At 46.8% G+C, this 26,331-nt stretch overlaps 10 protein-coding genes across 10 annotated transcripts; 7 read left to right on the plus strand and 3 right to left on the minus strand.

The window, feature by feature from the left end:
* Window positions 1-2,136: 2,136 nt before the first annotated feature.
* On the plus strand, window positions 2,137-3,218 carry BHQ10_005694 (uncharacterized protein; the record flags this gene model as incomplete). Its single annotated transcript, XM_040878197.1, has 2 exons — window positions 2,137-2,376; window positions 2,427-3,218. 2 exons carry the CDS (start codon window positions 2,137-2,139, stop codon window positions 3,216-3,218), a joined length of 1,032 nt encoding a protein of 343 aa, XP_040734198.1.
* Window positions 3,219-3,911: 693 nt separating this feature from the next.
* On the minus strand, window positions 3,912-5,106 carry BHQ10_005695 (uncharacterized protein; the record flags this gene model as incomplete). Its single annotated transcript, XM_040878198.1, has 3 exons — window positions 3,912-3,985; window positions 4,041-4,982; window positions 5,037-5,106. 3 exons carry the CDS (start codon window positions 5,104-5,106, stop codon window positions 3,912-3,914), a joined length of 1,086 nt encoding a protein of 361 aa, XP_040734199.1.
* A 548-nt stretch (window positions 5,107-5,654) lies between these two features.
* Window positions 5,655-14,063, plus strand: BHQ10_005696 (uncharacterized protein; the record flags this gene model as incomplete). Its single annotated transcript, XM_040878199.1, has 14 exons — window positions 5,655-5,713; window positions 5,794-6,086; window positions 6,135-6,425; window positions 8,274-8,372; window positions 8,432-9,103; window positions 9,163-9,281; window positions 9,341-9,370; window positions 11,226-11,403; window positions 11,460-11,566; window positions 11,618-11,746; window positions 11,796-12,289; window positions 12,340-12,434; window positions 12,483-13,753; window positions 13,815-14,063. 14 exons carry the CDS (start codon window positions 5,655-5,657, stop codon window positions 14,061-14,063), a joined length of 4,086 nt encoding a protein of 1,361 aa, XP_040734200.1.
* Window positions 14,064-14,131: 68 nt separating this feature from the next.
* On the minus strand, window positions 14,132-14,779 carry BHQ10_005697 (uncharacterized protein; the record flags this gene model as incomplete). Its single annotated transcript, XM_040878200.1, has 3 exons — window positions 14,132-14,344; window positions 14,403-14,689; window positions 14,749-14,779. 3 exons carry the CDS (start codon window positions 14,777-14,779, stop codon window positions 14,132-14,134), a joined length of 531 nt encoding a protein of 176 aa, XP_040734201.1.
* Window positions 14,780-15,157: 378 nt separating this feature from the next.
* BHQ10_005698 (uncharacterized protein) lies at window positions 15,158-17,158 on the plus strand (the record flags this gene model as incomplete). The annotated part of the gene is made up of 1 exon (XM_040878201.1): window positions 15,158-17,158. One exon carries the CDS (start codon window positions 15,158-15,160, stop codon window positions 17,156-17,158), a length of 2,001 nt encoding a protein of 666 aa, XP_040734202.1.
* Window positions 17,159-17,462: 304 nt separating this feature from the next.
* BHQ10_005699 (uncharacterized protein) lies at window positions 17,463-18,175 on the minus strand (the record flags this gene model as incomplete). The annotated part of the gene is made up of 2 exons (XM_040878202.1): window positions 17,463-17,829; window positions 17,895-18,175. The coding sequence occupies 2 exons, from the start codon at window positions 18,173-18,175 to the stop codon at window positions 17,463-17,465; spliced, it is 648 nt and encodes a 215-aa protein (XP_040734203.1).
* Window positions 18,176-18,392: 217 nt separating this feature from the next.
* On the plus strand, window positions 18,393-20,308 carry BHQ10_005700 (uncharacterized protein; the record flags this gene model as incomplete). The annotated part of the gene is made up of 4 exons (XM_040878205.1): window positions 18,393-18,432; window positions 18,483-18,497; window positions 18,602-18,768; window positions 18,824-20,308. 4 exons carry the CDS (start codon window positions 18,393-18,395, stop codon window positions 20,306-20,308), a joined length of 1,707 nt encoding a protein of 568 aa, XP_040734204.1.
* A 564-nt stretch (window positions 20,309-20,872) lies between these two features.
* On the plus strand, window positions 20,873-22,996 carry BHQ10_005701 (uncharacterized protein; the record flags this gene model as incomplete). Its single annotated transcript, XM_040878206.1, has 2 exons — window positions 20,873-21,272; window positions 21,405-22,996. 2 exons carry the CDS (start codon window positions 20,873-20,875, stop codon window positions 22,994-22,996), a joined length of 1,992 nt encoding a protein of 663 aa, XP_040734205.1.
* A 480-nt stretch (window positions 22,997-23,476) lies between these two features.
* On the plus strand, window positions 23,477-25,165 carry BHQ10_005702 (uncharacterized protein; the record flags this gene model as incomplete). Its single annotated transcript, XM_040878207.1, has 2 exons — window positions 23,477-24,124; window positions 24,170-25,165. 2 exons carry the CDS (start codon window positions 23,477-23,479, stop codon window positions 25,163-25,165), a joined length of 1,644 nt encoding a protein of 547 aa, XP_040734206.1.
* Window positions 25,166-25,716: 551 nt separating this feature from the next.
* On the plus strand, window positions 25,717-26,297 carry BHQ10_005703 (uncharacterized protein; the record flags this gene model as incomplete). The annotated part of the gene is made up of 2 exons (XM_040878208.1): window positions 25,717-26,082; window positions 26,145-26,297. The coding sequence occupies 2 exons, from the start codon at window positions 25,717-25,719 to the stop codon at window positions 26,295-26,297; spliced, it is 519 nt and encodes a 172-aa protein (XP_040734207.1).
* Window positions 26,298-26,331: the final 34 nt, after the last annotated feature.

Raw genomic sequence — 26,331 nt, forward strand, 5'->3', positions numbered from 1 at the left:
GATGATACCGTAGTTTTGGCCTGGAGAGTTGAAGCGGCATAATTCAGGGCGGCGAGCCACCAGTCGATAGGTGGCTATTTTCTCGAGCAATACCGTAGGCCTACGAACCAACCGGTCGAAGAATCCTGGAGCTCGATCTGGCGGCTCCAACCTCAGCCCAACGAAGGAAGCAGGCCATATCACGTCCTGGGTTTGCTTTTCTTTTGCATCAGGTGACTGTGCACCGAAACTGGAAGTGAAGGAAGGTCAGGAAAGGCTTGACAAGTGCATGGACAGAGAACAATGACTAGAGCCATATGTTAGGAAGCAACTGCGTGTACACGGAAGGAGGAAGCAATTCTGACCAGGGACGGCTTATATCAAGTCATTCAAGAACTCCTCAAATTTGGTCGAAAAAGTCCGATAGCAGATACATCGAATTCGACCAATCGTGCTCTTTCTAGTACCTTCATCCAATTGCAAAATAACTATCTAAGGCCGAGATACGAATCTCAATCCGATAAGGATCTTCCAAGATACACTTCCATCTTATATAAAAAGGACGTAAGACGAAATATGACTATAGATTAAACATTCCCAGTGCTGAGCCTAGAGCTCCCACAAATAAAAGCTACCATTTCCTTCAGCACTTTAGAAGCAACAAATATCGCTCAAAATAAGAAAATTGCTAGTCATATGGCTGCGAAGGAAATCTATGATAAACCAAACCCCATGGTTCGATCATCCTGACTAATTTAGAGCATTTAGCTGTTTATAGAGTCTTAGCCCTTCATTCAGGTTAAGAATCTAACGAAAGTAGACTTAGGTCTTTGTTACTGTAATAACCATGGTCTATTCACGATGGCTGGGAAGTCAACAATTGATTCCAGTATTTTATTTCTTCGTGGTGCTCTTCCTCGTCTATTAGTGTAATAATGTAACAATGGGCTTCAAAATATCGTATCTAGAATCCTAGCAGGCATGAAAGATACAAAATCGGAACAAATGCATTCCAATACACGCCCTACAACCCCAGAGCCGATGATTATTGATGGATTTTCCTCTTTCTAACGCACGAGATACTAGGCATTGAAATGGTTGTGTCGTGTCGACAAGATTTGTATGACGCACCTAAAGCCTCAGGTGAGAAGTTATCTCAACCAGAAAATTGTACTGAACTGCTTATTGAATCCGCAGAAACCCACATAGCAAATCGGTGGTGCAAGGGCTATCTCGAAGGAAGCCGAATACCGCTCCGTGACCGTCATGACCGTATTTTGGAGCCTGTGTTGAGGGGTCGTAACGCGGCACATGGGAAGGAGTGATCTGGTTTCCAACGGATGCCAAAGCTTCCACGCAGCTCTGATCATCCTTTACAATCAAGGCTCATTCCCTGATCTGCCCCGAGCCAGGCAATACTCATCTAGGTCCGCACTCGTTAAAGTTACAAACATGTAACGATCATTGTGAGGCTTACGCGCCACAACGGCTTTCGTAGATCGTACGCAGTAATACGGGTACTGTGGTAGATATATGAGTACTTGGTGCAGATTACGCAAAAGGAAATCCGACTACCACTTTGGTCAACTACACCCCTTGGCCGAGTAGCGCCAGGCCTTGGCCACATCGCACGTGTTAAAGGCAGTGGTCCCTTCGGTCTCGGTGATCTCTACCTTGGTGAGGGCGGTGTTCATGAAAAGGAACAGGATGTGCGATAATGGGGAGCCTTGTGGGAGGCCCGCGTGTGCGATTTCTATTTCCTCTGAGCAGGGTGAAATGACGAAGATTCTGGCCCACCGATGTGAGCAAAAGTACTGGATCCACTGGATGATGCATTCTGGGATTCGGCTCTGTCGCAGCCGCCATACTGGTGACCCTCATTTAGCGGCGATAAAGTGTGATATATCTTATTTCATTGGGCCATCGGCAATAAGATCTAGTTTTGGCCCACATTTATCGGCGATAAATTCACGAAACTGGAGACTGCTAGCAAACAATTATGGTCACCTACTTTGCTACTGCTTCTAACTTTCGGACATACATCAACAAGCACAGGCGGGGCGGCGATCTTTAGACAATTCCAGGAAGCTATAAAATGGAAACAGATTGGTGTAAATCTTATTATTCTAAATCCCAGTATATCTAATATAAAGAAAAATGTCGTTCAATCCCAATCAAGTGATTTTGGTTACCGGTGCTTCCGGCTTTGTCGCTACCACCGTTATTGGGATTTTCCTAGAACGCGGATACAAAGTTCGTGGCACTGTTCGCTCACCAGAAACTGCCGAGAAAGTCGCTCAGTTGCATGCTCGGTTTGAGCCGCAGTTGTCATTTGCGGTGGTCAAAGACATCGGCGCAGACGGTGCATTTGATGAAGCAGTGAAAGATGTGGATGGAGTAAGACTTTCCAAGCCACAGGTGGAATGATCTCTGACATCTCGACGTAGGTCATTCATATTGCGTCGCCTTTTCAGATAGCTGTCGAAGACTGTGAGCGCGATCTTCTTCTCCCAGCGATCCGGGGGACAACCTCAATTCTCCAGGCTGTCAAGGCAAATGCTCCAAATGTCCGCCGAGTAGTTATTACCTCATCCTTTGCGGCCATCGTGGACATGAACCATGGCGCTCGCCCCGGCTACGTTTACACCGAAGCCGACTGGAACCCCATAACATTTGAAAAGGCGAGCGCCGCAGACCCTGCCACAGCTTACTGCGCAAGTAAAGCGCTAGCAGAAAAAGCTGCCTTTGAATTTGTCTCCAACCAGCAGCCTCAATTTAGCATTACCACCATTTGCCCTCCAATGATCTACGGGCCACTCGGACACGCCGTAAACGATATGTCAAAGCTGAATACTAGCGCAGCAGACTTTTATCGCTTGATGAATGGAACTTCCCAAGAAGTTCCTTCAACAGGCACCTTTGCCTTCGTAGACGTTCGTGACGTCGCAGAGGCACATCTCCGCGCGTATGAGTCAGACGCTGCTGCGGGTCAACGATATTTAACCGCTGGGGGCAATTACACCTATCAAGAAATGACAGATATCCTTCGTGCAAAGTTCCCAAATCTAGTGGATCGCATTCCGAAGGCCAAAGAAGGTTCCATCGACCCCGATGCCTACAAAGTGTCATCTAAGAAAGCTGAAACTGAGCTTGGCATTCACTTCCGAGGACTTTCGCAGGTCACAATTGACACGGCCGAAAGTTTGCTGCAATTGGAGCGCAAGATTGGCGAAATTTGAAAAACAGCAAGCAAACCATGGGCGCGCGGCTGCGTATACTGATGCCTTCGCGATGTCTTCAGTCACTCGAATACAACAGTGAGAGTCAGCAAGGCATTCTAACTCGTACGGGCACCAGGCTGTACGGAGGATCCCTTCTATCTTGGTTACGTTTAAGCCTTCCAAGCACTAGTTCGACTATTGTTACTTTGTTTACTCAACCTACTCTACCGACTACGATTCAGGGAACCTTTGTGTGGTTCAATCAAGCGTACCGTATCTCGACACAACGCTGTTTACCTAATGTGGATCCTGGAAAACGGAGTCTCTTGCAATAACAAATAAATAGTGATCTCAAATATCTGTATGCATGGTTTATATCGGTGAATATAATGTAGATACTTAATAACTATATTTAAAGAATATATCATTCTCTTCTCTAGATTCTAAAAACCTTTTATACTCTTCTAATTCTTATTTGATTCTAGGTAGTTGAAGCAAAGTATGGTCTTGATTATACACAAAATGAAATCATCGATTATTTAGTAGCGATAGTCCCATGAAAAACCGCATAGGCGTTGTGAGGTCAGTATTTCTAAAGCGGCGTTAATTAGGGCTTCCCCAAATTAGGTCATCTATGTAACAAATGCTTCAAGACTTTTGAAATCTACTGGGAATAAACACATATAAACTTTACCAGTCTCCCTAGTTTTATTATTTCTTTGTGATCTTAAGAAAAAGATTATCGAATGCATTCTTGAGAGCATCGACGGCTTCCTCGCATATTTCTAGGAAACCATGATCAGTTGCTTTTCAACGTGAGGCAAAATGTAGCAGACTCACGATAATGAAACACTAAGCGAGGCCGTAGAATAGACAACCTTCTGGCTGCTGCTTCTTTTATGAGATCCTCCAAAGTGAAATCTAGTCCTTCAAAATCTAGCCAGACCATATTCGTCTCTGTAGGGAACTTCAATTTGCCTCCGTGTTTCTGCCATGTCGCTGCAATATCCCTTGCAATGAGATGCGTCTTTTCGAGAAAACCAGCAGAGAAGACCTCGTCAATAGCAACACGAGCAATGGCACACAACGGACCTGGTTGACGTATCCCTCCACCAATACTCTGTTTTATCCAACGCGCACGACGGACAACAGCTTCGCTACCAACAACAACAGCACCAGCAGGGGCCCCTAGGCCTTTAGCAAAGCACAAGGTCATTGTATCAAACAACGGACCGTAATCCGACAACGATCCTTCGCCGGAAGCAACGGCTTCCCAGAGCCGTGCTCCATCCAAATGCACCTGAATGCCATGTTGGTGCGCATAATTGCAAATCCGTCGGGTTTCAGCCAGCGGCGTGACCATGCCATGAAGTGTGTTTTCTAGTGATATCACCCGAGTCGGAGTTCTGTGTATCTGTTTGCCATCATCGAGTTGGATATGCGGTAATATATCTTCCAATGTCAGAAACCTCCCATTAGCGGGCTGCACAACTTGTGGTATGGCTCCGGTAAACGCAAATGCTCCCCCCGATTCGTTGTTCAGAATGTGGGAACGTGAATCACACAAAACTGCGTACGGAGGTTGTGTTAGAAGACTGCGCAGAGAAACGATGTTTCCCATTGTTCCAGATAGAACGAACAGACCGGCCGGTTTTGAGGTCAGTTTAGCCATATATTTTTGCAAGTCATCTGTAGTCGGATCAATTCCTGAGACATCATCTTCGAGGCTGGCTGTGGATAAGGCTTCCAGCATTGAAGCAGTTGGTCTTGTTCGCACATCTCCTGAGTAAAGCCATTAGGAAATAAGCTTGATATGTGCGTACACCATGGACTTACCACGAAAGTCAAATGCAGCTGTGTCGGGACACGACCATGTGTTGCCTTTTTCGCTCTTCTTGATAGACATTATCTCCGTAGATTGCAGCAGAATGGATTATAATGCTTGCAAAAGCTGTGATAATGGCATGTTTTACATATTTAAAGGCAGGGAGGATGAGAGCAGATGGATCGGACGGAATGTCACTTCCGCTGTTTCTTTAACCGGAGTTGATGGTCCGCGTAGGCACAATAGCAGCCTCTGGTTGACTTAATCAATTAGTGGAGATGTCGAGAATTGAAAGTGGCTAACCTATATCTAATTGAGATTAAATCCACTGGGTTACTAAGCGGAGTCCGTAGTAATGTAAGTTAACATTTTCTGGAAAACAATTTGACATCGTCACATTATCTCATCTCAATACACAAACTTGCGAATATCGTAGGGCTACCAGTACTTCTTCGACTACTCTTTCAAGTGCTGGTGGATATAGTATTATACGAATTCACTCCAAATACTGCTATAACGGAATGAAGAACCAGTTATATGACAAGGATAAATTCATCACGGCTTGATAGGCTATGGAGAAGGCCACAAAACGCATATCGTAAGGCGCATACCATCTTCGAAATCCAATCATGAGAAAATTCTACCTACTGACTACTATCACAGATGTCAGCGTTGCCGATTACGGAAAGTGAGTTTCGCATATTTACTCCCAGCGTCAAATACTTACATTAAATAAAAGGTTCGATGCAGTCGTGTTCACCCGTGTAGTACCTGCACGGCTGCTGGTGTTGAATGTATTTTCCGGGATGAAGAAACAAAACGCCGACCAGTGAGTCGCGAGTATGTGACTGCGCTTGAGAGAAAAGTTGGTTCATATGAGCAATTTGTCGCACAATTGCGAAGCGCTTCGGCGACTGAGCGAAATGAGCTTCTTGATCAGCATGAGCACGCTTTTCTCGGCCGTCAAACCAGCGATACACTTACCAAAACTGAGGATGGTGAATTTGACTATACAGGGTCTTCGCGACGGTCAACGATGTACATGCTTAACGAATCACCGGGTAAGATCACCATTTTCGAGAAGATGATTGAATCTAATTTTGTGATAGGCTCTTCCTCGTTCTATGGACCAACAAGTGTTTACCCAAAGGAAATCATGCCCCGTGAGTCCCTCCAGAACTCACCGGCCGCATCATATCGTACACTTGAAAGATGGCATGATGCTCGGCTGCATGAGAGCCTAAAGTTCAATCACGAGAACTTTCTGGCGGCACTTAAGTCATTTTTTGAATACCAGCACTCTCAATGCATGTTTATCGAAAGAAGCGCTTTCCTTCGTGACCACAATTCTCTCGATAATGACAGCAAGTACTGCTCCTTCCCACTGCTGTACGCAGCTTGTTCGTTAGGTGCAAGATCAGGCGACGCGCAACTAAACCAACACGCCGACTTTTTCTCACACGTCTCGCATGAAATGATAAGCAAAAACAGTATGGAAATTCCCCATCTGACCATCATTCAGACACTCTTGTGCTTGGCTCTTTCGGAACTTACTCAAGGTCATAACACTAAGGGGTGGATGTTGTCTGGTAAGCTTTGTCATCAATGCTGAGAAAAAGTGACTGCTAAGATACAGACAGGCATGGCATTTAGAATGACTCAGGATCTTGGACTGCATCAAGACCCGCGATTTATAGTGGATGACGACGTTACTGTTCAGAATGCCCAAGACCATGAGATTCGGAGACGAGTATATTGGGGCTGTTACACTATTGACAAGTGAGTGCGCCATGATTGAGTATGTATTGATTTTGTTTCCCTTCGCTAATAAGTAAACAGAGTTATCAGTCTCTTTTTCGGCCGGCCAATGTCCCTTCATGAAGAAGACGCTGCCGTGAATCTTGTTGATCCATCGATGTAACAATCGTTTCCATTGAACCATATCCTTTATCAACTAACAAGGTGCAACAGAAAACTCACCGAAGGCATTGAGATGAACGACTTCCTCAACTTAGAAACACGAGAAAAGATCAACGATCTGCTCTCTGTCTTACTGCTTCATTTTTCAGAACTGAGTAAAATTATTGAAAGTGTTCTATCACAGGTCTTCTCTACTAGAATGATAAAGAAGTCCCGTAAACAACTGGTGATGACACGACTGGAAAGACTAGAAGAGCTAAATCTGCGCCTGTTTCGATGGCAATCTGCCTTGCCAGAGGCTATCACGTGGAACAGATGGATGCAAAGAGCGGATGGTGTTGATATTAATATCCTCATTCTGCAGTAAGTTTTTCCATAAATGCTGAAGTGTCCATACTGACTTCCATTAGCATTTTGTATCATAGTACACTCATCTCCTTGAATCGCCACTTTATCCGTCCAACCCCTGGGTTTGCCCGCAAGAATCATTCGAGAGAGATTTGCATGACATCCGTGGATAGTATTATCGCTATTCTACGACATTATCGATTACACTGCTCACTTTCAAGAAGCCCAATTATACTTACGTACGGGGTAATAATGGCAGGGACTGCGCTTTGCTTTACACGAGAGATTCATACAAATGCAAATGACCCAGCTGGAGATGTTTCGACTTCTTTAGAGACCGAGATTGGCCACCAAGTCACTTCTATTGTGAAGATGTTGGAAGAGGCATCAGAGACATGCCCACCGGCTCGTGAAGCAAGTCTCAGGCTCAAGAAACGCTTTGGTATTTCCGATTCTCGACGGCAGGGTCAGCAATCGATATCACTCAGGCAGTTCCTAGGCAAACGGAAGAGGACACCCAACTCTTCCGGTACTCGGGACAATCACCCTAGCAAGCAAACGATAGATAACCCAGTTGATGATAACGATTGGTCCGGCGATACAATGGCATTAATGAGCTCAATGGATCCGGGGATATTAGAAATGATGCCAATGGACTGGCCAGACGTGGACAATGATGACTTTTGGAATTTACAAAATGTCGGAGAAGGACAGATATAGTCTAGATTATATCCATCGCTTTGAGAGTCTTGTTCTTTTTAGGTAGGAGCAAATACCAGGGTGTTCTGTAATGAGGAGTCTCGGAGTAGAAGTCGGAGCTTCTACTCCGACACTGTGCTATGTCGGAATTGCGACTCCGTGTTGTTTAGATAAAAGCCAAACCAACTTGTTCACTTTCATATAACATCTTTACAGACAATAACTAGAATAAGTGTCTAAATTAATCCGGCAAAATATGGCAAACAACACTAACGGTTCAGCTCATACTCACTCCTCAGCATTCAATGAGGGGTTCCTCAAAGTGAGCTCCATCCACAAATTACACTATGAACAGTATGGGAATGTAGATGGGAAGCCAGGTATGTTCAAGATGATTCAGCTCCTATCAAATAAATGACGAGATCTGACCCTGCGAAAGTGGTATTCCTCCACGGAGGACCCGGTGGAAGTACATCATTTTCAAATACCATCTACTTCAACCCCAATGTCTACCGCGTTGTCCTCTTCGACCAGCGAGGAGCCGGAAGATCAACTCCCTGCGCCGAGATCCAAGAAAACACTACTAAAGATCTCATCAACGACATCGAGTCCCTCCGCATACATCTCAAGATACCGAAATGGCACCTCGTCTTCGGCGGGTCGTGGGGCTCAACGCTCGCTCTACTTTATGCGCAAGCTCATCCGCACATGGTGGGCTCACTTGTCCTTCGAGGTATCTGTACGTGCCGCAAATTAGAGCGCGAATGGAATCGGGGCCCTGCTGGTGCTGCGCGGATTTATCCAGATGCTTATGAGCAATTTGTAAACTTTCTTCCGGAGGATGAGAGGCAGGATCCTATCAAGGGATACTATAAATTACTACTCTCTTCAAAGGCCGAGAAGAGACTTGCTGTAGCTCGGCAGTGGAATACGTGGGATATTACGATTGGCAGTCTGACACCTGATGAGAAAAGTTTTGAAAAGATTAATGATGATCAATGGTCGCTCAGCCATGCGTTGATTGAGACACATTACTTTGCGAATGGAGGGTGGATAGATGAGGATCAAATTATGAGAAAGGAGAACATTGACAAGATTCGACATATTCCTAGTAAGTATGAAAATGACGAAGTGTATCTTGATACTTTATGCTCACAAAAACCATAATAGCTACGCTAGTTCAGGGCCGATACGACATCATATGTGCTCCACAAACAGCTTGGGATCTACACAAGGCCTGGCCTGAAACAAATTTGATTTGGATTGCAGCTGCAGGACACAGTGTGAAGGTAAGAGTCCATATCTCGCTATCGGCCATTGTGAACATGAGCTAACATGATTCATATAGGAACCGTGTATCGAGAAGAAATTGATTGAGGTTTGTGATGAGTATGCGAGTCAGTCGTCTGAGTAAAACACAGAGTGCTACCAGCCGATCCATCGTTTGGGTAATGATATTGTCATGATAGAGCTATAATCCCTTGATATATGCATGTTACGCTATTTATATACAAAAGGCAAGGCCATTGCACTTGGTTGAGATGGCCTAGAGAGGAACCTCGACTTCTGAGATGACGGAATTGATGATCTGGTCAGGATCGACGCCTTTCAGTAGCATCGCTACGGAGCTCAAGTGACTTCCATATTGTAAACTCCTATCATCTTCGGGTTGAGCAACTACTATTCGATGACGGTAAACTTTCTTGGCAGCAAGGCACACGACAGACGGTGTGAGGTAGTCAATACCATGTAGTGAGGCGAGAGTCCTGTGCCTGTAAGTCAAGTGCTTTCGGTGTTTGACAGCTTGGTAATGAGAAACTCACTTCGCCACAGTCACGAAATATTTAGTAGCCTTAGCAGACATACCACCTGCGACAGCACGGTTGAGTCTTAAAAAGACTACAATGTTATGCAAGTAGCGGTTGACCTCGGCCGAGACAGATACAGTATCACTTAACAAGCGTAAATGCAGTATTATCTAACACTTACATTAGGAAGGGACCAGCTATCGGAGGTTCGTACGATAGACATAAGCTCACCTGTTCGGATATTTGTCTGTGGTCGGTACCAGCATTGTCGTTGTACGCTTGCGGTCTCCTCACAACTGAAGACAAAGATGCTTGGTCATCCGTGGGCCACCCATCATCTCCTTCAAGATTTGGTAAACCCGCGTCAATCTCGTGAAAATGGGAAAAAAGAAAGAAGTCATTCTGTTCCTCGTTAAAAAATCTCTATGAAAGTTGATATGATAATACCAACCAAATGCTTGTTCAAGCGGACGCCGCGTCCGGCAGCGTCATCATACCCAATAACAGGTATGAATAAGAATGTTTTTTGTGTTTTATGAATTGACGTTCTAGTGTATATGTGTTTAGAGCGAATTAACTACTCAGAGATCAGTATACAGAATTGAACGAGGTATTGGTTCGCATACCTCTAATGTCTGAATCTGAATTTCTGAAGAAACTTGGTCCAGATTTTTTGCAATGACTACATTGACAATTTTTCTTTCATCAAGATGCGGTCCAGTCTGAAATGAGGCGAGAGGCTAGAAATGTTAGCAAGCAGCCCACGAAAAGTCCGGTGAGTCATATTTACATTAGATGAAAGGCTTCTTTTTGCGTCAGAGACGAGAATGCCTTCGCTAAACTCGTCGATAGATGTCGCAGATGAGCAGTCGAGAACAGCATAAGATAAACCAAACTTATTTTGACATATCTGTACTGAGTTAGCATGTGCGATCGGCTGTTGGAAAAGAGATCGACGGTACCAAAGCGAGCTCTCCGGCAACATTATCAACATTAACTATAGGCGTCTCAACCACACAATGTTCTTGACAAATAAGAGCAAGTAAAATGGCAAGCTCGAGGTCGGTCAATTCAGATACCAGGTCTTGTATGGCGAATGAATCCATGGATGTATTATACCCCGTGGGTGTCGTAGGCACCACAAGAAAACAGAGCTATCAGTTTTCTCATTCAGCCCACATCATAAATCATGACTCTTCATACCACCATACCATGAAGATAGATGGGAAGTTATTGAGATGTTGAAATTGATGTTGATATAAGCGTTCCCACTGGACAACGCAGAAGCGGACAGATGTGGCTAAGCCATTCTGAGATTAGCGCAGTACTAGCGCAGGGATCCTAGGGCTTAGCGGCGGTCTGTATGTTGACGTAGCTCCTTTCCGTCCCCAAACATCCATCCATGCTTCCACGACGCCTGTGTAGCGTCTTGATGGCGCTGTAGTTGCTCTATCAGTCATGGCCCCTCCGAATCCGCGCGCTGATTGGGAGCGTCTGGGCGATCGATTCTACCAAAAGACCAGAATTTACGATGGCGTCTTTGATGAAGACCTAGATCTCGAGAACTATGTCGTTGCTGCAGCACCCTACGCTGGTGCGCTGGGTAAGCTCCTATGGTCGTATTCTTCTTCCAAGAGCAAAGATTAATAAGTTGCGAAGCACTCCATCGAAGTGAGAGTAAGGTGTATAGGTATCGGGATGCACAAACCGCCAAATCAAGCATAGACATTTACTCCTTTTCGGGACAATTGATCAGTCGACTCAATGTATGTTTTTTGTGTCCCAGAAGATCTCAAGTTTTTCTAACACATTTGCAGTGGGATAATGGAGCTATCAGAGGAATGGGCTGGTCTGACAACGAAGAGCTGCTGGTTGTCGACGAAGATGGTACTGTTCATCGCTACTTTGGTCTTCATGGCGACTTTGCACCTTTCTCATTAGGCAATGTACGTGTTATTTACCAGTGATGACTCAGCTTGCTAACCCTTCTGACAGGGAGCCGAGGAGTACGGCGTTCGCGCTTGCCGTTTCTGGTCGTCTGGTTTTGTTGCACTTTTGTCAAACAACCAGCTGATTGCTGTATCCAACTACAAAGAGCCTAGACCAAGACTACTAGCTGCCTCACCAGAAGGTGAAGTCTCATCGTGGAACCTGATTCCTCCAGCTCATACACTGTCTCGCACAGTGGAAGTGCTCCTGGCTGTCGACAAAACGTTATATGTGGTTGATGCGACAGAAGCAGAAGACCGAATGCTAGAAAGCGGCCCCTTCAAACATGTTGCTGCCTCGCCTTCAGGTAATGCAGTAGCACTATATACTAGTGACGGTAAAGTATGGATCGTGAGTAGTGATTTCCAGAACAAATACAGCGAGTACGACACAAAGTCCAAGACAGCTCCGATTACTCTGGAATGGTGTGGCGACGAGGCCGTCGTCCTTGGCTGGGAAGATGAAATACATCTTGTAGGAAGCAACGGAGCATCATCCAAGTAAGTACAGTTGGTGAGAGACTCAGATCGCGTTATATTGACTGGTTTAGGCATTACTATGATGAACGAGTGCATGTATTACCGGAATTCGATGGTGTTTGGTTATTAACGAACGAGTCATGCGAGTTTTTTCACAAGATTTCCGGTATGACTTATAACTCGTTTCATGATGCGAAATGCTGACTGAGTGAAGCTGTCACTGAGGATGTTTTTCGACTTGGTTCGACATCACCGGCATCCGTCTTGCTGGATTCAATCGATCTTTTGGAAAAGAAATCACCAAAGGTCGATGAGAACATGCAGCGTATCCGTCCTAGTCTACCGGAAGCTGTGGACACCTGTGTCAGAGCTGCCGGTCAAGAATATAACACAATCTGGCAAAAGCGACTTTTGAAAGCTGCATCTTTTGGAAAGTCTGTCTTGGAGCTCTACAATAGTGACGAATTTGTTGATATCACAGAAAGACTCAGGGTATTGAAAGCGGTTCGAGATTTCGAAATCGGCATGCCCATCTCTTCAGAACAGTATCTCCGTCTAACTCCTGAGAGATTGTTAGACCGTCTCATCAATCGTCACCATTACCTGCTGGCAATTCGCATTTCTGAGTATATACGCCTTCCTACCGACAAGATTTACGTTCATTGGGCAAGTCAAAAGGTCAAGGTGTCTACTGCCGATGACGACTCTGTGTGCAAGTTGATCGTGCAAAGATTGGAAGGAAAGTCGGGCATTTCTTTTGAAAGCATCGCTCAATCCGCTTATGATGAAGGTCGAGCTCATCTTGCTACACAACTTCTCAACTATGAGCCACGGGCAGGAAAGCAAGTGCCTTTGCTTCTCAATATGGAGGAGGATAGCATTGCTCTTGACAAGGCCATGGAAAGTGGAGACCCGGATCTGATCTACTATGTCCTGCTTCATCTGAGGAAGAAGCTTCCGCTGTCGACATTTTTCAGAACTATCAACGACAGGCCTGTCGCGGCTGCGTTGGTCGAAACATCAGCGCGGGACAGCGATGTGGAGCTGCTGAAGGATTTATATTACCAGGACGACAGACCTATTGATGGATCTAATATACTTATTTCAGAGGCGTTGTCACGGAACGATGTTCACACGAAGATAGACAAGTTGGGTTTGGCCTCTCGTGTTTTGACTGACGCAAAAGATGCCGCCACACAATTCCAACAGAAGTCTATCCTTGAGGCCACCCAGCTTCTTCGAGTGCAGGAGGGGCTCGATAAAGAATTATCTGATGGTCTTGAATTTGTCGGCCTCAGCCTCAATGAAACAGTCTACCGACTGATCAAGTCCGGCTTTGGGAAGAGAGCACAAAAGCTCTACAGCGATTTCAAAATGACCGAGGCAACATTCTGGTGGATTCGCTTGAGAGCTTTAGTTGCCAAGCGAGACTGGGGAGAATTAGAAGAGATATCAAAGATGAGGAAGTCACCTATTGGTTGGGAAGTAAGCTTAAACAAGAAATGTTCATTCTGCGCTATATACATAATTGCTAACGTCTAAATAGCCCTTCTATGCCGAAGCCTTGGGAGCAGGGAACACAAAAATTGCATCGACTTTTGTTCCTAAATGCACCAACTTGACCGTCGCTGAGAGAATCGAGATGTGGATGAAGTGTGGTATGATCGTCAAGGCAGGAGAAGAGGCCTTACGAGCCAAGGACTTTAACACGCTGGAAGTCCTAAGAACAAAGGCTTCTGGGGCTGCATTAGGCGAGATAGATCGCATGATTAATCAACTCCGGCCCAGGAAATAAGTCTAACCCAAATAACGCCGAATATATCCTCCTTTATTCTTTTTCTTCACTCTATGAGTAGGGCGATTTCAAGTAATGTTGTCATCATCATCGGCAGCGATAGGTTCGGTCGGCGGCAAGGAACTTGCGACGGGTGTCGTGACGGCAGGKTTGTTGAAGATAATGGGAGCAGCTGATGAGATTTTTTCGTCTTCTTCCATGCGCTCATCGTCGTTGTCTTGTGTTTGCTGAAGAATCTTCGCCGCCTTGGCCTGCTTGCCTTTCAAATCCTCCCATTGTACCTGTAATCAGAGAGCTGAGCAAGTATCCTAGAGTATCACATTGACGCCATCGACATACCTTGCGCGCAGTAACTACCTTCGTATAGGATGTTTTTGCCTTCTCAACCTTGGTTTCCAATCGATCGAAAAGCACCTCTCCTCTCTCGATTCCTTTCTGTTGGCGGAGACGTTGTGATCGGGTCAACTTTTTGTTGGCTTTCTTCTTCGAGATACCGGCGTTAGCGTGCGCCGCGAGAACGCCGGTTGCTTTTGTTGGTGCCTCTACTCGAGGCACTGATTCCAAGGATCTGTCGACATCGGAAGGAGAGGTGCCTCGGCGGGCAGCACGAGAGTGGACAGAGGTGGCTGTTCATTGATATTAGTTCAGCTGATAACAAGACGGATCCTGTTCGTATAGCTCTTACATTTCTTCTTGAGTTTGCCCGTTCGCGCCATAATGAATATAATGATATTGTTAAATGGTAGTGACGAGACTCGAAATCTGCAGTGTGGGGAAATTTCGAATTGTTTATCGATAAAAAAGTTTTTACGGCACAACAGAAAGACCAACAGTGCAGTTCCAACTTGCCGCAGCTTTCAATTGTTGCCATCTCCGCAGTCTTTGCTCTGCCACCACCGTCTCAACCTGGTATCATGACCTCTTTGTCCGTGCACCCTTTTCTAATTTTTGCGTTTCTGAAAAGCATGAGTCTTGACATACAATGAAGCTTTTCCGCAAATGATCGACTATATCCCCCTCGCTCCGAAGTTGTTTCTTCTCGCTTTGTTCTCGCCATGTGTGGTTATGGTTTCACTTTAGACTCATATCCACCTATGTTCCCCGACGTCTTTCAAAATGACTTCACATCGCAGAATCCGCAAGGCACATTATTTCTCGTCGGAGCCTCGATAATCTTACTGTATCTGATCGTCCCGCACCTGGGACCACTACCTAGTATCATCGCCTATCATCTATGGAACGCGTTCGTCTACATCATTCCATCTCGTATCGTTGCTGCGCTTGATGCAGAAAGCAAAGACCCTTCATCAGCTCGTGTTACGTCGGCATATTCGAGTCTTTACGAAAAGGGACAGGCCATGCGCCGGATAATAGGGTTTGATAAGGGCTCTTTGGATTCCATATTGCCGCGTGCGCGAAGGCTCTCGAGTATAGGACCGTCATGGCTCAGCGGCAAAGACTTGGTTCCGCCTGGTCTGGGAAACTGGGATAATAGCTGCTACCAGAACAGTGTTATACAGGGTTTGGCATCTCTCCGATCGTTTGCGAACTACCTGGATCGCAACATCCACAAACTAGACGTACGAGGCCGACTCTCGACTCACCATGCCCTTAAAGATATTTTGGAGCGGCTGAATGATCCAGGCAGTCATGGACAGAGACTCTGGATACCATCGGAACTTAAATCGATGAGCAGCTGGCAGCAACAGGACGCCCAGGAATACTTTTCTAAAATCGCGGATCAACTCGATGTAGAGGTCCGGGAAGCTTCAAAAATGCTTACGACTAACTTGGGGTTGAAAACAGCGGATCAACGAGAGAATTTTCTGGGTGTATCAAAGAATGATGACGAGAAAGTAGTGAAAGGAGGTATCGAGCAGCCAGATATCATGCATAATCCTTTGGAAGGACTTCTTGCACAGCGCGTTGGTTGTATTCGCTGTGGGTGGACCGAGGGTCTATCTTTGATTCCATTCAACTGCTTGACAGTTTCTCTGGGGAAAGGCAAAGAGTACGATATTCGAGACTGTCTTGACGACTACATGGCTTTGGAGACCATTGAGGGCGTGGAATGCGCAAAATGCACGCTATTACGTACGAAAGACCAGCTCCATCGTCTACTCGAACAGATCGAAGAAGATGACAATATCGTCAAAGGGCCTCAGGCGGCAACTGTGGCATCGACTTTGAAGAGTTCTGCTGAAACACGACTGCAAGCCGTTCAAGAGGCTTTGGATGAAGAGGACTTCACGGAAAAGGTTTTGTCCAAGAAATGCCACATCCCGTCAAAGAACAGAGTTTCAGTGACCAAGTCCCGTCAAACAGTCATCGCCAGAACGCCGAAGAATTTAGTCATTCACGTCAACCGAAGTGTCTTCGATGAAATAACTGGTGCTTTACGAAAGAATTCCGCCGCTGTCAGATTTCCTGCCTCTATCGACCTGGGTGAATGGTGTCTCGGTACGCGTGACGTTGGAAAGGAGGATTCTGTAGAGGCCTGGAACACAAACCCGCAAAATTCGATGCTTCCAAAAGCAGTGGAAATTTCTCCGCGAAAATATGAGTTACGCGCTGTCTTGACGCATTATGGCAGACACGAAAATGGGCATTATATTTGCTACCGGAAGTTCTCGACACGGCACTTCCCGGGTGGTGTTCCTGAAGATGTGGATGATGAGAAGAAGGTGACCCATCGTTGGTTCCGGCTCAGTGATGAAGACGTTCATATGGCTAGTGAACGCGAGGTATTCGACCAAGGCGGGGTTTTCATGTTGTTCTATGAGTGTGTTGATGAGACGCAATACACCTCTGAAGAGGTGCCTAAGAAGGACATTGGCGTGGAAAGTGAACAAATATCCGAAGAAACAATTCAAAGACCTGATCAAGATGATCTCAAACAATTTAGAGACGTCTGCGCTCCAGCCTTTGGCACAAATGGAACATCTTCTCCCGGCTCTGCAACCTCAGATATCAGCATGGATTCAGACTTCTCATCCGCCCGTCTAACCCAAAGCTCGTCGGACATATCGAACCCGATTCTTGAACTTGATGAGGTAAAACAGGAACTGCCTCATGATCATCTGACTGCAGCTTGATTATATATATTTTTGCTACTTGATACCCATTTTTTTGCCTTCAGAATACGCATGTTCTTTCCCGAACACTTTACTTTCATACAATGCTACTGTTACCGTTGACAAATCGGCGCTTTGGCTTCTACGATCCTTGACCATCTTGAATTGATAAAGTTCTAGGACTGCTTGATGCCATAATATCGTAGCCGTAAAATCAGCAGATTAGATAACCTCCTCCAACTCCCCGTCATATTCCGAAGCGATGCAAACACCATATCCTTTGAAACGCCGCATCCGTATAAAGCCATAGCAAATAACCACAAAATCAGAAAACTCCCGCTCTGGCCATCACATCCCGGAACTGCTCCAATGTCACTCCCTTCTGCAATCCATCCCCACCATTCGCCTCCCGAATCATATCTTTCAACAAATCATCTCCAACATTATCTTCTTTCAAGTCTCGCGCTATCCGTCGCAGGTGATGGAACGTGATGGGTCCATCGGAGCCCTGTGTGAAAAGACGGTATGCGGCATCAACCTCTGCATCGAGCGCATCGTCGCCGCGCATGTGCAGTTTTGCGGCTGCCACGGACACGAAAGCGTCGTAGGTCACGAAGCCCGTTGAAGTAGGATCGACGGCGGCGACAATAGAAGATAGTTCTGATGCTGAGTCGGGCGGGAGACCTAGCGCTCTGTTTTTCCCAGTCAGTCGTTCGTAGCTTTAATAAGTAGAGCATTTATAGGGCGATGGACATACACAAGAGCACGCCGCACATCCCTCGTTCGCATCACGCCTTCCTTCTCATCTTTGAATTCCTCATTCTTGTCCGCAAAGAGTCCAAAGGCTTCCTTTATCTCATTCTCTTCCTCGGCGGTAATGTTATTCTCCTTTGCGAGCTTGGATTGGCGGGCTTTTTTCTCTTTGGGAGCTGCGGGGGGGCCTCTTCGTTTGGGGGGCTGATCAGTAGAAAGATGGTTAGTAATAGTAATGTGTATCGAAAGAGAGAATGTTCTCGAAAGATGAGGAGAGCTGACCATGGTAATTCTGTGTGATGCGACTTAGTAGAGAATAGACATGGTGGATGAGTTCATGCCATGTGATGAGGGGCGGAGATAAAGAAGGAGAAACGCCGACGGACGGGCACCGGATGAGAATTAGCTCGATAGCTGCCTGCCACATTTAAGAAGCTCAGCATCAACTATCTTGAGCGCAAAATTAGACACGGTCTTGTCGTATCATCTTTGAGCTCTAAAGATGGATGTGGAACTCTATATTTATGATCTCTCCGGAGTAGGTACGTTCCAGCCATGCAGTTGTTTTGGATCATGCTAACCAAGGTTTCAGGGTCTGGCACGTATGGTAAGCCATCGGAGCGGTTGAAAATGTGGTCAAAGTCTGACTTGTCTAGTATTCCATGTCCTTGACTGGAATCCAGATTGATGCCATATATCACACTTCACTAGTTTTTGGAGGTGTAGAGTACTTCTTTGGACAGGGTCTTCACAGGACTGTGCCTGGGACGACGCATCATGGACAGCCCATGGAAAAGCTTCATATGGGACGGACGGAGTTGCCGATTGAAGTTATTCATGAGTATCTAGAGTCTTTAGCGCAGATTTATACTCCGGAGGTAGGTATTCGACCAGTACTCTATATAAATGATCTTGAAAGCTGACTTCTGACAGTCATATGACCTGTTTATGCACAACTGTAACAACTTCACACAAGATCTATCCATGTTCCTTCTTGGAAAGAGCATTCCTGAGCACATCAAGTCTCTGCCCAAAACATTCTTGAGTACCCCTCTTGGGCAAATGCTACGGCCGCAGATCGACAGAGCGATGCGTGGCATCACACAAGCAGACCCAGGCCAACAGATACCAGCCCCGGCTACACAGATGCCCCGGATACCTCAGCAGTCTGCAATATCCGCTGCATCTGGGACACCACAAATCAAAGGTTATGTTAGGAACGTCACCAACCTGAGAGAATTAGACGAACAGCTCTCTCTCGCCACAAACTCCTGTGCCTGTATTTTCTTCACTTCCTCAACTTGCGCTCCCTGCAAAATAGTATACCCAGCATATGACGAACTCGCAGAAGAAGCCGGTGACAAAGCCGTTCTCATCAAAGTCGATCTCAACAAAGCATTTGATGTCTCGTCACGATACCAAGTCCGCGTCACGCCGACATTTATGACTTTCCTCAAGGGCAAAAAGGAGCATGAATGGAAAGGAGCAAACCCGGCTGAGCTTAAGGGCAATATTCGGCTGTTAATACAATCTGCTTTTCCGCCTCATCCTCATACCGGGCTACGCCTGCCTAGTTTACAGAGACCGGTTACGAATTATGTGCTTTATACACGAGTGCCTCCAATGGAGAAGCTACTACAAAAGATCGGCTCATATCAGCATGATCCTACGATAACAGATCTGATTGAGTTTATCAAGACGAGGTCGACGGCACCTGCTGATACGCCCGTGCCGAATCTTGCTTTCCTGGCTCAGTTTATACAATCAACACTTCCGTCCATCCCCAAGGATAGCCTATTTGCGCTTGTTGACTTGATCCGAGTTGCATTTGTCGATCCTCGCGTAAGCGGCTACTTTGCGGAGGAGTCAGGCCACAAGACTCTGTTGGCTCTACTTTCTCCATTGTCTGACCTTGCCTCTTGCCCCTATAATTTGCGCATCGTCATGCTTCAGCTCGCATGCAACTTTTTCACCTCACCATTATTCCCACAGCAGATTACCATAAATGAGAAACTACGCGAGATGTGCCTTCGATTACTCACGGGCTGTCTCTTGGATAGCCACACGAATCTTCGAGTGGTTGCAGCATCATTTGCGCATAACCTAGCGGCGTATAACCACAACGAACGATTCGCGAATCGACCCGATAAACTGACCGAAGAAGATCAAGTCGAAATCGCAGCGTCGCTGGTTGAAGCAATCAACACTGAGGAAGAGAGCGTGGAGGCGCTGCACGGGTTCCTGTTCGCGCTGGGGTTGTTGCTGTATGAAGCCCCCGTTGACGGCGGGTTGATGGATCTCTGTCGGGCGATGGGCATAGCGGAGTCAATCACGGCGAAGAAGCAGATTGAGAAGATGAAGAACGAGCCTTTGCTGAAGGAAATTGGGCAGGAGCTGTTCGTCAAGGGATTGAAATAGTAGATTTTAACCTATAAATCAATAGAATGTTCAAGTAAGTTGAAGTAACCAAGTACTTATCTAGGCTTATCGCCGTAGCAACCGGAGTGGCCAGCTGGCTGCCGCTAACCAGATTCGGCAAAATCAAAACGATTTATGATCGAGCTATCACCACCGCCATTATCCTGGTTTTTATTGATGACGATAGCTGTTTATATATCTGAAATACTTTTTGTTGTTTATTTTATAATCTTGAGTTGTTGCTTAGAGAGAGTCAAGACGACATCGTCGATTAACACGTGCGGGGTTTCCTTGTGAGTAAACATTCCTTGTTTGACATCAACCGCTTACCCTCCAATTCTATAGACTTCAGTACCACCAGACGAGTGCTCTCCTCTCTACCTAGATAGAAGCCATCTCTGTCATTTTCATTACCCGAGGAAGCAAAGAACCCAGGATACCATCCAACACACTCTATCACGAGACAGAAAAGGTACCGTAATAATAGGGACTCCAACGTCGCATTTTTCTTTATCATCTTCTACCACCCCCTCTCTATAATACTGGAAGCCCAGACAATCTCTCATGTACCACTACTACATTATCCGTCAACGCGATACACTCGCTCTTGCCGTGCAATTATTGAAGGGATCCAACAGGGAAATCACAACCATGATGACGCACGAGGCGCGCCTATACAACACCGACAGCCGGCTCTCGGAGTACCAGCAATTCGCGCATTCGTCGACGAATTCGATTTCGGGTGTCTCGGAGATCAGCGGTAGTACGGCGGCGACGAGCATGTCGATGATGTCTTCTGCGATGATGATGATGCAGCAACAACAGCAAAAGTCTACGGCGTCGAGTCCATCGCTGAGGTCGAGGGAAAGTGTTATTGTGTCTACGCAGGGAATTCGGCCTGCCAGTCCTTCGCCGGGTGGAAATGTGAAGGTTGTGGTGAGGGTGAGGGGGTATTTACCACGAGGTGAGAAACTCCAATATACGCGTTCGAAATGAGTTGTCTAATATGTTTGTCCGGAGATAGAAATAGAAAAAGGGTCTGAATGTCTTATATCGATGAATCCATTCACAMAAGCCACTACACTCCACGCACCAGAAGTCGATTCATCCAAGCCCCGATCACAAGCACGAGGCAAAGTATACGAAGACAAAACATTTACCTTTGACCGATCTTTTTGGTCTCACAACGAATCTGACGAGCACTATGCAGACCAGGAAGAGGTATACAACTGTCTAGGTGAAGAGTTCCTGGACCACAACTTTGAGGGTTACCACACGTGTATATTCGCATATGGCCAGACTGGATCGGGTAAGAGTTATACTATGATGGGTACACCGGAACGGCCAGGGTTGATACCCAGGACATGTGAGGATCTCTTTCAAAGAATTGACGAGGCTCAATCCGTGGACACTACATATCATGTTCGGGTTTCGTATTTTGAGGTCTATAACGAGCATGTTCGCGATCTCCTCGTGCCACGAACAGAACCACCGCACTACCTCAAGATTCGCGAGTCGCCTACAGACGGGCCATACGTCAAGGATCTTACGGACGTCCCTGTGAGAAGCTTTGCGGATATAATGAAGCTAATGAGGAAAGGAGACATGTCCAGAACAGTTGCGAGCACCAAGATGAACGATACTTCGTCTCGATCACATGCTGTGTTCACCATCATACTCAAACAGATCCACCATGACTTGGCGACAGATGAGACAACCGAGCGAACGGCGAGAATACGACTTGTTGATTTGGCTGGATCTGAACGTGCCAAAGCAACCGAGGCGACAGGACAGAGACTCCGAGAGGGCTCGAATATCAACAAGTCGCTGACCACATTGGGACGCGTGATCGCCGCATTGGCTGACCCTAAGCAACAACGACCCGGTGGACGAAGAGTGAAAGAGGTTGTTCCTTACCGTGACTCAATTCTGACCTGGCTACTCAAAGACAGTCTTGGTGGAAACTCGAAAACTGCAATGATAGCTTGTGTTGCACCATCAGACTACGATGAGACTCTTTCTACCCTGCGATATGCCGACCAGGCCAAGCGAATTCGCACTAGAGCTGTTGTAAACCAGGATCATGTCTCCGCAGCAGAGCGAGATGCGCAAATTGCCGAAATGGCCGAGCAGATCCGCGTTCTTCAATTGACAGTCAGCCAAAATGCAGCAAGCAAACGCGAGAGCGAGGTTCAAAACGAGAAGCTAGAAGAGTACCAGCAACAAGTCGAAAAGATGCAGCGTTTGATGGAAGAAAACAAGATGGTCAGTGAATGCAAGATTCGGCAACTCCAGACTGAGAATGAGGCGCTCCGAAATCATTTGAGACTCGCACTGGATAGTCTGAAGAATCCAATTCCTGCTATTCCGCTGCGTAAACGCGAGACCAGTCTTGGTTCATTGCAAAGCGAGGAGCCTCCAATAGAAGTTGTTCCCCCAGAGCGAGACATGATCACACCACCGCCGCCGGAAGAAGAGGAAACCAGCGGAATCTGGGAAGACGAAGACAGCTCTGACGAACATGACGAGGAAGCGCATGAAGTGCAAGCCGATATGGAGAATCTGTTGAACGAACTCAGTATGTTTAGACGAAAGCTGAATGATGACTATGAGCGATTCGAGATCACCAAAATAAAAGACACTCGAAAGCGCTTTCCATTCGGCAAGCTGGTCAACAACGCCCATTGACGTCTATGAACTGGTCATGCATTGACTTTATCAGCAGCGGAGTCTTGTTTATTGTTTTGTTATTTTGATGCATTCTACAAGTAAATACCCTCCAAGGCGGTGATCATGCATCTTCACTAGATGCATGACGCTGTCCTTTTCTTTTCATTCCCCTTCTTGTTTTATTTTTCATGTTTATCATTCCTGTAAAGCGTACAAAGATTGAGCGTTTAGCAACGATGAATTTATTCCGGATTCCAGTATCGAGTTAGCTGCATCTTGTACGTCTTGTATGTAGATTAGGTTACCCGCGCTAAGCTTGGCGGGTTGTGCGGAGCCGCCATGGCGGGACACTCCTTTAAAAATAATTGAAGCATGAGTCACTTTCATCCCTCATTGCAACATCGTCTTCTCGCCAACACAAATCCAACTCCGCAAATTCAAACTAATACTGCTAAATATCATCGCAACATAAAATCGAGCATCGACCGAATATCAGGCATGAGCAGTCCTGGCCAGTCGCAGGCYCCGCCTGCCACTGCACCACAAAACCCTCCTGCAACAGCAGCGAACGGCGCATCGCAACCTCCCACAGAAGACGCCCAAAATGGCGCGAACATCAAATCCAAAGCACCCAGCAACAACCAGAAAGGAAAACAACCACAGAAACCGAAAACGAGCGACGCACCTGCTGCCGCCGATGGATCGTCGGAAAAACTGACACCTGCCGAGATGAAGAAGAAACAAAAGGCTGAGAAGGCTGCCCGTCGGGCGCGCGAAAAATTGGAGAGAGAAGTTGGTGGTGCTGGACCTAGTGGTGCTCAGCAGGCTGCTACACAGGGAGGTCCGGTCCAAACACCCAGAAAGCCTCAGCAGGGTGGCAGAGATGGGCCGGTCCCAACACCTAGAGGACTAAAATACCCCGGTGGCCCTCGTGCGGCAGTACCAGCGCCAACCGAAACGAAAAAGAAGGAAGACAAAAATGTCGCGGTCTTTGGACATTTGTACGGCATCCCCAGACGGTCGACTATTGCAGGTGCAGCGAAGGAGGTTCMCCCCGCCGTTTTGGCGTTGGGATTGCAAATTCGGGACTATGTTATTTGCGGTAGCAGCGCGCGATGTGTTGCAACTCTGATTGCATTCAAACGGGTATGTTAAATTCATAGTCTATCATGGATAAAACTAATCATCTAGGTTATTGAATCGTACACTACGCCAATCGGCACATCTCTCGCTCGCCATCTCACAACCCACCTTTCTCACCAGATTACCTATCTGTCCACCTGCCGTCCTCTCTCCATCAGCCAGGGAAATGCCATCCGCGCCCTCAAACTGTCCATCTCTTCCATCGACCCCTCTGTCCCCGAAGCGACCGCCAAAGCAGAGCTGTGCGAATTCATCAACAACTTTATCCGCGAAAAAATCACCGTCGCCGACCAAGTCATCGCCGCGAGCGCAACGCAAAAGATTCAAGATGGCGATGTCATTGTTACATTTGCGGGAAGCTCAATTGTGAAACAGACCTTGATCACAGCACACAAACAAGGGAAGAAATTTAGAGTGTCGATTGTCGACTCGCGGCCTCTTTTCGAAGGCAAGAACCTCGCTCGCGCATTGTCTAGTGCCGGGTTGGAAGTCCAGTATTCGCTTATACATGGCATAAGTCATGCCATGAAAGACGCTACTAAAGTATTCCTCGGCGCCCATGCCATGACTGGTAATGGACGTTTATACTCCCGCGTCGGCACCGCGCTGGTAGCCATGTCCGCCAAAGAACGATCTGGCGGTGCTGAAATCCCGGTCATAGTCTGCTGCGAAACAATCAAGTTCACGGACCGCGTAGCACTTGACAGTATCGTCGTCAATGAAATCGCGGACGCAGATGAATTAGTCACAACGCAGCCCTTGCAACAAGTCACCGGCCGTCCAGACCCACACAAAACCGTCGACGAGAAACCAGGAAAGAAAGGAGGAAATACTCAATCCGTGAACGATGGACTCGCAAGTCTGACCCTCGACCAGAACGCGCCATCACCCTTGAGCGGGTGGAAAGATACGCCGAACCTGCAACTCCTCAATATTATGCACGACGTTACACCGGCAGAGTATGTAGATATGGTAGTTACGGAGATGGGTAGCTTGCCGCCTAGCGCAGTCCCGATTGTGCATCGCATGAGCACTAATGCCTAGGCATATGACATCTGGGCGAGTTGTGTAGCTGTACTATGAATTCGAGGCGTTGGGACGGGGGTTTATTGTATTGATAGACAGCTATTCCTGGCAACTTTTTTCGGCTTGCATGTTTGATAGGCAGTATTCTCGAAATCAGCTACTTACTAGTCATGCAATTTACGTCTCAGATTGTAGATGATTTATTGATAGTAGATCGGACCGATAGATCTGATGTCACCCCGCATTAACGTCGATAGATAGGCGGCACTACGCGGCAGAATGAATGTTTTTATATCAATCTTCGAATGTCGTTTGATGACAATCTCTCAGTATCTGCATAAAGAAGAGTGTGCAACTATCGAGATACCCTACAAATTCTTCTTACACGGTATTCTGGAGCATAGAGTCCAGGGGAAATTATTCAAACCCAAAACGCCTTTAACAAACCGAACGTTTAGTGATCAGTTACTACTCGGCGTTTTAAAATGGTATTCACCACCTAATCCAGCACTCCATTCTCTACTAAATCAATACTATAGTCTAAAGACTCTTCCTCAACATACCTACACATGCACCACCCGCGTCTCGCCGATCAATTCGAAGACTTCACTCGCCCTCACACCTCCCTCATAACCGCCTCCAACGCATCCCTCAACGGCCCAACGACAACAACAGGCACAACCACAACTACCGGGCCCAACGGGACAACCGTAACGGTGACCTACGGCGCAACCACAACGCCCTCATCCACAATCCCGTCATACTTACCCATCGAAGAGGTATATCTCCCGCCTCATTACCAGCCCATAAACCCCGAGGATGAGGATGACGTCGTCCCCGATCAACATGCGGCGTTTGGGATTGCGAGGGCTATGGATGCCGCGGAGAGAAGGAGGGTGGAGCCCGTATGGAGGGATCTGGGGATGAGGGAGTTGGTGAGGGGGGAGACGTTGGCGGGCGGAGGKGCGCAGAGGATGGCGATTAGGACCGTGGGTAGGAGGGGCAATGGTACTGGGGCCTCGACGACTGGTGCGGGTGTGTCGTTGGGATCGGGTGCGGCGGCCGGGTTGGTGAGGCAATCGGGGAGTTTGATGGGTGGGAGGAGAGTTACGTGCCTGCGCTGATGCTGTATCCAGCTCCTCGAATCTAAATGATGCGGATGTTTTATGATTACATATTTAAGC

Source organism: Talaromyces amestolkiae, assembly GCF_001896365.1.
Source record: "Talaromyces amestolkiae strain CIB chromosome Unknown scaffold10.1, whole genome shotgun sequence".
NCBI lineage: Eukaryota > Fungi > Ascomycota > Eurotiomycetes > Eurotiales > Trichocomaceae > Talaromyces > Talaromyces amestolkiae.